The sequence below is a fragment of the Silene latifolia genome, chromosome X, assembly GCF_048544455.1.
Source record: "Silene latifolia isolate original U9 population chromosome X, ASM4854445v1, whole genome shotgun sequence".
Taxonomy (NCBI): domain Eukaryota; kingdom Viridiplantae; phylum Streptophyta; class Magnoliopsida; order Caryophyllales; family Caryophyllaceae; genus Silene; species Silene latifolia.
Genome location: NC_133537.1, coordinates 269,683,440 through 269,692,524, shown reverse-complemented (window position 1 = coordinate 269,692,524; position 9,085 = coordinate 269,683,440). Strand labels below are relative to the sequence as shown.

The following is a 9,085-nucleotide window of genomic DNA, read 5'->3' as shown; positions in this document are numbered from 1 at the left end:
CTCTATTGGTTTTTTTTGATTTCATATTGTTTAGCATTTTCCATGATTATTTGAATCACAAATAAAGTTACAAAAAAAACCTTCTTCACTTGCTAGAGGTAGTGCAAAAAGCAACATTTTGAGTACCTGATTTTGTTAGTTATTGGAAATATTAGTGTTGATCGAATCTATTTTTTTATGCAACTGTGACTCTACTAACTAATTAATCTTGATTTAGTGTTACAGTTCTTAATGCTTAGTATGAGTTGGGGTGAACACGTCTACTCTAAGCTCGTCTTACATTTAGGATACCATTTTCCCTCGTTTGATCTCATTAAGTTGCTAGATACAAACCTTTGACATACTAGACATATTTGTTTACATTGCTAGATACATACCTCTAGCAAGCTAGATACACTTGTTTAAGTTGCTAGATACATACCTCTAACTAACTATATACACTCCTTTAAATTGGTAGATACATACCATTAGGTAGCTAGATACACTCCTTGAAGTTGCTAGATACATACCTCTAACTAGCTATATACACTCCTTTAAATTGGTAGATACATACCATTAGGTAGCTAGATACACTCCTTGAAGTTGCTAGATACACTCTTTTAAATTTCTAAATACATTCCTTTAGGTAGCTAGATACACTCTTTTACGTTGCTAGATACATACTTCTAACAAACTAGATACACTTCTTTAAGTTGTTAGATACATAACTTTAGCTAGCTAGATACATTCATTTAAGTTACTAGATAGACTCGTTTAAATTGCTAGATACATACCTCTAGCTAGCTAGATACACTCCTTTAAATTTCTAAACACATGCCTTTAGGCAGCTAGATACACTCCTTTAAATTGCTAGATACATACCTTTAGCTAGCTAGATACACTCATCTAAGTTATTAGACACATACCTTTAACTTGCTGGATACACTCCGCATAGCTATGTAAGTTTCTCCCAAATAATCGTTTGCGTAATAAGGAAAATGGTATAGGGTTACTCTTATGTGTTTGTTAGTAATGTTTTTGTATTTGTTTGCTTTTAGATACATTTTTTTTTGTCTCCGGATACGTTTTTAAAACTCTATGGACACACGTCGTCACCTTATTAGATACACATGATACTCTACATGTTTCAAATGTTACCAACATTAACGTTTATTCTACTTTACTTAATTTAACGCTTACCCTCCAATAAATGGACTACTCTCTAAGTTTGCAATTAAAAAAAGTACTCCCTCCGTCCGGTTAATTGTTGTCCTTTCGTTTTGGCACAAAGACCAAGGAAAGAGGAGATGACCAATTACTAAATGACAAGTGGACCAAATTGAGTGTAAGTGATCAAATTTTTCATCAAGTTCATTCTGAAAATAAAAAGAACAATAATTAACTGAAACACCCAAAAATGAAAAAAGACGACAAATGACCAGAATAGAGGAAGTATTATCAATTCTTTACAGAATTATGTTTATGTAGGGTACTAAAAGCATCTTCCTAACTTGATTTCCAAATGTCAATCTAGATCCAGAATTAGCAACAAACATCCATCAAGATTGGTAGTCATCATATAAACGAGTTGGCCATTGAATATTTGTGTATTTGTGTTTTCGAATATCGTGGGCCACATTAACAGTGACTATGAATCCAGATCACCTGCAAATGAGTATATATTGTAGTACACTTATGGTTGTACACAATTCTAACAATTGATTTCCACACCTTTATTTGCTAAAATTCACATGTTTCCAACTATTCACAACTGCTGAGAAGCAATCAGTATACATTCGCTGCGGAGCTTACTCTTCCTTTTTCCCATATCAGTGTACCACGCTACCCCTAACTCGCTGCAGATCTGACGACGCCAAATCATAGCTCAGCATGACACCAGTACTTTCAACCATGCGACGTTGATTCCATCACTGACGGACTCACACTCTTCCGACTAAGACATCTCTGACCTGAAATCTTTAAATTTGGTAAAAATATTAGTTTTTTGTGCACTCCGTTCTCATAATAAGGAAAAAAGTTTAAATTAGTAGATACATCTCTAACTAGCTAGATACACTCGTTTAAGTGTCTAGATACATACCTTTACATAACTGGATATATATATATATATATATATATATTAAATATTTTCCCAACGCGAACCAGACAAAAATAGGTGTCCTAGAGTCCTCATCAAGCTTAGGATGCAGAGAGTGACGACTGTCATTTAAAATCACCAAAATAAGTTGGAGTCCAAATACCCAAAGATTATTCATCGCCTCATAAACCCGACCAGTATTGGTTGTTTCATTGCTAATAATAGATACTACACGTTCTCTTTTTCCTTTGATATCTCTTGCCACGGCAAATCCTAAAGTCAAGAAAACATAGATTTAGGCAATGATTGCGTGTTCAAACAAGATTACTTGTTCTACCGAGAAAGTAACACATCAAAAAAACAAACTAAAACCTACCAAGTCCAAAGAGAGATCTTCGCATCCATGACTTTGAGCCAAATGGATCAAACTCACTCTCGATCGACTTGTAGAGACGGAAAGTCCATTCTTCTCCCAAGTGTACTCATCAGGGATCTCCTTCCAGTGAGTAACTTATGGGCATATGTCTAAGAAAAATAGTCAAGGAAAAGAACATGTATTAAGAGTAGTTTTCACTCTTTTTATTCAACCCGTTCCCGGCTCCCACATCATTCCATACTGCTGAAACCATAAATAATAAGTATCAAGTTTATGGTATCTTACTTGATCTCCTTTATCCCACAAGATTATGTCCATTGGTGCATGAAAAACATAGTGAATGGCAACAGTCAACTCCACCACATGTAGGCTAGCTTGTAAAGCTCTCTGTCCTTTTGATACCAGGTGCGAAAGCTCCCCGCGAATTTCATCAGCTAATTGTTTGAGCTCCTGTAGCACCGGAATTTCAGCCAATGAGATATTTTAGAAGTCATTTTGTAAAATTAAAATGTTATGGAGCACTGAAAGGATAAAACAGAAACAGGTACCATGACTTTCAACCTTAGTTGACAAGTTTTTCATGTTAATGGGGTTCTCAACCATATCGAGTATAGGAGTAGGCATTTCCTCCCAGGAAAATTCACTCTTATCACTTAAAGCTGTGATTCTTCCAACATAACTCTGCAGTGAAAAAAAAAACCATTGTATAAAAGAAGATTTCCTCTGCTATCAAGAAATAACCTTTCATGGTGCAGGAGATATATATGTCTCATTTTGGAATATCTCGGATAGAAACCCTTCCCCTCTCCCAACAAGAAGTTTCAAATGTAGAAACTACGCCAACATCGGCTCCAGAAAATATGTGGATGCATCCTTGTAAGAGAACCTTAATTTACGGTGATGAATGAAACGAAAAAAGGTATTCGTTTACGAATCTTGCAGCTAACCTTTTAGCAATAAAATAGCATTGTCTACACTAGTAGCCGAAGACAATTGCGTTTTCTATAAGTTAAAACAAGATTTACAAGCCCTTAAATTCAAAGATTCTTAACAGCTTATGAGTCTATAATTCGCACCAGCTGCTGTGCAGAAGTTCAATGAAATTCCATGAACTACAAGCAGCGACACCATTTCTAACAGAAAGATGCAATCTTTTTTAACATTACCTAGATACACATATTACTTAGTCTAGATACATCTATTATACATTCAGATACACTTGTCGATTTGTGTATCTTAGAGTAGAATTATGTGTACCTGGAGCATCACTTTGTGTATCCACCCACCGACAATATCAACGGCCACCTCAGATGGCACCAGAGACATCAGTGAACAACTCTGATGACACAAAATATATCACCAGACACCTCAAATGCCGCCTATGACATCCACAAGCTTCCCCATCCACAACCAGCAACCTCATCAAAATTATAACCACCGCCACCTCGTCACTACGACCATCACCGCCCAATCACAACCAACACCACCTCGTCAATAGAAGTCGGTTTTATTGCTAGATCTAGGAATTGATAGGGATGTATATTGGAGAAGAAAAGAAGCGCGCAGTGGCCGACAATGACAATAGTAGTGACGCAGGTGGCCGTCGCTTCTCCGAGTTTTGGGTGGTCGACGGTGACGCCGGCATCAGGCAATGGTGGCTATCGTCAGGTGGTGGTGGATGGGGATAATAAATTATTAGGAGAGATGCGCCAACACTGGTCGCCTGTGATGAGCCGGTGTCGTCGTATCTCGCCACCGGCGGCGACAACAGGTGAGGATATGTGATGAGAGAGGAGAGTGAAGGGAGGTCGTGGGAGTACGGAATAGGAAAGGAAAAGGGGTTAATTTATTATAGCTGTTGACTTTCTTGCGTGAAATATAGTGTCAGAGTCTTAGTTCGTACGGTTCGTACTAAACTTTAGTTCGTACGTGACCCCGACCCTATATATATATATATATATATATATATATATATATATATATATATATATATATATATATATATATATATATATATATTAGTTATTGTATATATTGACTTACATATAGTCAAGTGTGTTTAATTGGATGGGTATATATTTTTTTGTTAATTATGCGATAATTAAGTAATAAGTATGATATCTTATTTGGATAAGATATCATTTGGTAGTTAAAAGTTAATTTACTAAATTCGTATTATTTATTAATAAGTTATTAATTTTTATGCGGTACATATTTATAAATTATGAGGCAAAGGTAATTAGCTATTCTAACTTACAAGAAGTTGTAATATTAGCTAATAGAATTTTATGGGACACATTTATTTTGATAAAATGATTTAATAATACTTCTAAGTTGGTTGGACATTATTTGTTAATTTGTATTATTTAATTGTTAAATAATTAAATTAATATTTAATTATGTAAGATAATTAAATATAAGTCTTATAAGTATTTGTGGGACAAATGTCGAAAGTCAAAATGGACCCGGAGTCTCCATGTGAACCGTGTAAATGAAGACTACGTGTGTTTTGTTTTGTTGACTATTTTGTCCACACCACATGGCATGTTTCCAAGAATTGTTTACATATTCATTGCCTATAAATACCATCCATTTCCATATGAAAAGGGGTTGAAAAATTGGAAGAAAAATTTGGTCTTTTCACCCTCTCTTGGCCGGTCCTTTATAGAGGAATAAGACCATCTTTTTCTTCATAATTTCTTCATCTTTTTATCCCAAAACACATATAAAATTAATACTAAAAATATTATTAAGGTAACAATATTTGTTATTAACTTATTTATATATATATATACAAATACTACTTAGTTTACCTAGTTAGTAATCTAAGGTAGTCCTTGCGCAAATTCTTGGGTGTATCCTTAGGAGATCACCTTTCTTGGTGATTTGGGATTAGGAGGATCATCCACAATCTATTAGCACAAGAACAACTAAAAGAAGGAGTCTTTTAGTTGTGCCCACATATTTCCATCATCAATGTAAGAAAATCATTCTTAAATGGTTTTATACCATCTTTATGTTATTTTTATTTGCACGCATGTAGATTTAGACCATTACATAAATTTAGTTAGTAATTTTTATATCATAAGATTAGTTTTATATGGTCTAAATAACTAACAAGTGGTATCAGAGCATTATTACATACATGCATGTAGTCTTAAGACGATTTTAGTAATTTATGAGATAAATTAATAAAATTTGATATTTTGTTGTTAAAATTAGTTTTATCACATAATATGGTCTTGCATATAAATAATATGGTCTTAAAATGATACGGGACGAAAATTTAATTTTTGTAATATTTAATCACTTTTTATGATTTAAAATGGCATAAAATTGAGTAAAAATGCACTAAAATTAATTAAGAGTTAATTAAATTATGTTGCATATTAATTTTATGCATATTTATTTATAAATAACCACATGCATGTTCTATTTATGAGAAAATAGAAACTTTAAATTAATGTGATTAATTTAGGTAGTTTATTGATTTTTATTTGATAAAAATTGGTAAATAATGGTTATTTTACAAATAAATATTGATTTTTATTTGATAAAAATTGGTAAATAATGGTACTTTTGGATTTTTTGCTCCTTGAAATTGTTCCAAAATGTACAAAATTTCATTTTAAAGTTGTTTCAATTTTTATGATTTGATTTAGAATTAAATCGTAAAATTGCCGTTTTATAGAGAATATTATAAAATTATTTTAAATAAATTTTAAAACCAAAACATTTTATTTGCATGTCATTTTGGTGAAAGACCAGAATGTACAAAACCTTAAAATTTATTTTTCCATAAATATTTTAGTTAAATGGAATTTTTCCATAATAATTGTGAATTATTATGTCTTTTTGTTATAATTTATGTTTTAATCCCATATAAATGCAAGATAATTAGTGAGAATAATTATGTTGATATTAGAAAAGATTAGTATGATAAGTAAATCTTAAAATTGTTTTAAGAATTGATTATGGAATTTTAATGGTAAAAAATTCCGTCAAAGCAAGCTCAAATGATCGTTGTTGGTAAGTTAGACGATTTGGCATGTCATTTTACATAATGCATTTTTATTATTCATTTGGATGAATTGTTTTTAGTATTTTAATTATGTAATTTTTCCTAATATGGCCATAGGTAGAAATTGGTATTTCCCGTAATGTAAAGGAATATCGATTTGTTTTGTAATTAATTGCGATTTCGTAGCGCCCAATTTGTAGTTAATTAATAGTTTCTATTTTATTTTTATTACAAATTGTATAATAGGAAATTGTTATGTAATTCAATTATTAGTAGTTAAATGAAGCATCTAAAGACGGAGTTTTCATGAAGACGGCGTTTTCGGAAAGGCGTTCCGAATCCAAAAGAAGGAGGCCATTTTTATGAAGATTCTAGGGACCAAGGAGTTGGTTTCCAAAGTGTAATAGTTTAAGTTAACTAGATTAACTAGTTGGCCATATTAGGATTTTTTGTCTTATATTTATGCATTCATGCCAAATCGTCACTACATGTTTTATTTTGTTGTTATCGATTTAATTGTCTTGCATTCACCAATTTTGTTCACTTAAAAGTGATAGACAATTAAATTGATAAGATCTCTCATCTTTGATTGAAAATTGAGATTAGCCTTACCAAATAATAGCACCTATGAATCCCTTCTTCATTAGAGGTAGATTCGGATCACCGAGGTACACTCTTTTTACGTTGGGTAAGTAGGGTAATAAACGTTATTACGCGTGAAAATTGGTTGAACTCAACGGGATAAATATGGGTTTAATCGGTCCACCGTGCCCATATTTATTTCTGGGGCTAAAAGATAGATTTTAAGAAAATCCGTCAACCAAGAGTTCTAATAGTAGAATCAGTCAAACTTGTTGACTCACCAAATTTATATAAATATGGGTTGAATCGGTCCACCGTGCCCGTATTTATATAAAAATTAGATCTTGGAATCATTTATATAACTCAGTGGGAGATCATTATATAAATAGGAACTTGTTAAAATAGTTTCACAAGTTAAAATATTTAAACGATAAATGTTAATCTTTCCTTTTATTTCCTTTGTAGTAATCACGATGACTTCTACTAGTCAAACCGTCACTATAGCTAGAGATTCATGGCTTCGTTCTTTTATGGACAAATATGTATTGAAAGCCGACGGTAGTAATTTTAAAGATTGGGAGGAACAACCTCGATTAGCTGCCGCATGTGATGGCAAATTATGCTACCTAGTCGATCCCTCTCCCCCTTCACCTAGTTCTAGGGCCACTGCCGATGTAAGGGAGGCTTTTAATGATTATCAAAAGAAATCTGCTGCAATAACAAATGTTTTTATTTTTTCAATGGATTCTGCTTTACAAAGGCAATGTGTCAAGTTCTGTAATGCACATGAAGTATTCTCGAGGCTTTCTACTATGTTTTCTCATGCCCCGAGGATAATACAACATGATACTGCAGTTCGTTTCTTTGAGGCTAACCTCAAAGATGGACAACCTGTGAGTTCACACGTACTTAAAATGATTGAGTACGTGGAAACTCTAGAGGGGTTGGGATGTAAGATCCCCGACGAGCTTGTGGTGGACCGAGTGCTCCACTCTCTCTCTCTCTCACGTCAAAGAATTCACCCAATTTAGGGTAATTTATAATATGACAAACATGAGAAAAAGTTTACATGAGCTCCATTATCTGCTTGTGTAAGCAGAGAAGGACATGGGATTGAGTGGGAGTACGAGGAGGGATGTACTTGCGATCAATGTGAAGGGGAAGAAGCAGTTTAAGAGGAACGCAGGTAAGAAGCCCGTACAGGTGGAGGGTAAAGGTAAAGCAATTGCGAGTTGCTCTACCAAGCCTAAGCCTAAAAAGGGTAATCCTCTCAAAGATACTTATAATTATTGTAATAACAAGGGACATTGGAGGCGTAATTGCTCAAAGTACTTGGATGACATCAAAGCTGTCATTGTGAAGCCAACATATAATTTCTCAACCGAATCTTTTATGATAGACATAAATTACGCATAAAATACAACTTTGGTATTAGATATTGGTTGTGGTTCTCACTTGTGCAATCACTTGCAGGGCCTAAAAAGCATAAGGAAGCTAAACAAAGGTGATGTTGATCTACGAATAGGAAACGGATTTAAAGTAGCTGCCGTCTTAGTAGGAACCTATATAATTAATTTAGCTTTTGGGTTGCAGTTGTTTCTTAATAATTGATATTTTGTACCGACGTTGTCTAGGAATATAATATCAGTATCTGTGTTAGACACAGAAGGTTTTTCTTTTGTTATCAAGGACAAGTGTTATACTTTTTCCCTTAATGGGACTGTATATAGCCAAGCTATTTCAATCAATGGTATTTATATTCTAGACAGTTGCAACGATGTTTATCATTTAGATAATAAAAGACTCAAAACAGGTGATTGATGAGAGTGTCTTTGGGGCTCTCAATCAAACACATTTATATTCTCAACAAACAACTAGTTAGTGGTAAGTTGAGGTCGATCTATGGGACGGTGGTACTCAAATTATTCAATCTAATTATAGTTGTGCTTGGGTTTGTCACAATTGTAATGGGTTGATGATTCTAATCTAATAGAAGCAATGGAAAGTAAACAAGCAACAAAATTAAGAA

General features: G+C 33.5%; 1 protein-coding gene and 2 long non-coding RNA genes across 4 annotated transcripts; 1 reads left to right on the top strand and 2 right to left on the bottom strand.

Annotated features, from left to right (window-relative positions):
* Positions 1-1,397: 1,397 nt before the first annotated feature.
* LOC141621807 (uncharacterized) lies at positions 1,398-2,232 on the bottom strand. The gene is made up of 2 exons (XR_012532688.1): positions 2,081-2,232; positions 1,398-1,956 (listed from the first exon to the last, which is right to left on the bottom strand). It is a non-coding gene; the product is annotated as an uncharacterized LOC141621807 (long non-coding RNA).
* Positions 2,233-2,275: 43 nt separating this feature from the next.
* Positions 2,276-4,327, bottom strand: LOC141621806 (putative 1-deoxy-D-xylulose-5-phosphate synthase, chloroplastic). 2 transcript variants are annotated; one of them, XM_074438021.1, is made up of 4 exons: positions 3,711-4,327; positions 3,015-3,134; positions 2,739-2,903; positions 2,276-2,350 (listed from the first exon to the last, which is right to left on the bottom strand). In XM_074438021.1, exons 1-4 carry the CDS (start codon positions 3,777-3,779, stop codon positions 2,306-2,308), a joined length of 399 nt encoding a protein of 132 aa, XP_074294122.1. In that variant the 5' UTR covers positions 3,780-4,327; the 3' UTR covers positions 2,276-2,305. The 2 variants fall into 2 exon arrangements, 1 of the variants encoding a protein (XP_074294122.1); XR_012532686.1 differs by lacking the exon at positions 2,276-2,350 and adding an exon at positions 2,549-2,602 and having other exon boundaries at positions 3,002-3,134; positions 3,711-4,315.
* A 756-nt stretch (positions 4,328-5,083) lies between these two features.
* LOC141616759 (uncharacterized) lies at positions 5,084-8,824 on the top strand. Its single transcript, XR_012531037.1, has 2 exons — positions 5,084-5,431; positions 8,530-8,824. It is a non-coding gene; the product is annotated as an uncharacterized LOC141616759 (long non-coding RNA).
* The last annotated feature ends 261 nt before the right edge of the window (positions 8,825-9,085 follow it).

Excerpts from the sequence above, each read along its gene's own strand:
- LOC141621806 (XM_074438021.1), bottom strand. The coding sequence starts at position 3,779 with ATGTCTCTGGTGCCATCTGAGGTGGCCGTTGATATTGTCGGTGGGTGG. Across the intron at positions 2,904-3,014 it reads TGAAAAACTTGTCAACTAAG|GAGCTCAAACAATTAGCTGA; the intron begins GTTGAAAGTCAT and ends CCGGTGCTACAG. Across the intron at positions 2,351-2,738 it reads TGTGGGATAAAGGAGATCAA|GATTTGCCGTGGCAAGAGAT; the intron begins GTAAGATACCAT and ends TCTTGACTTTAG.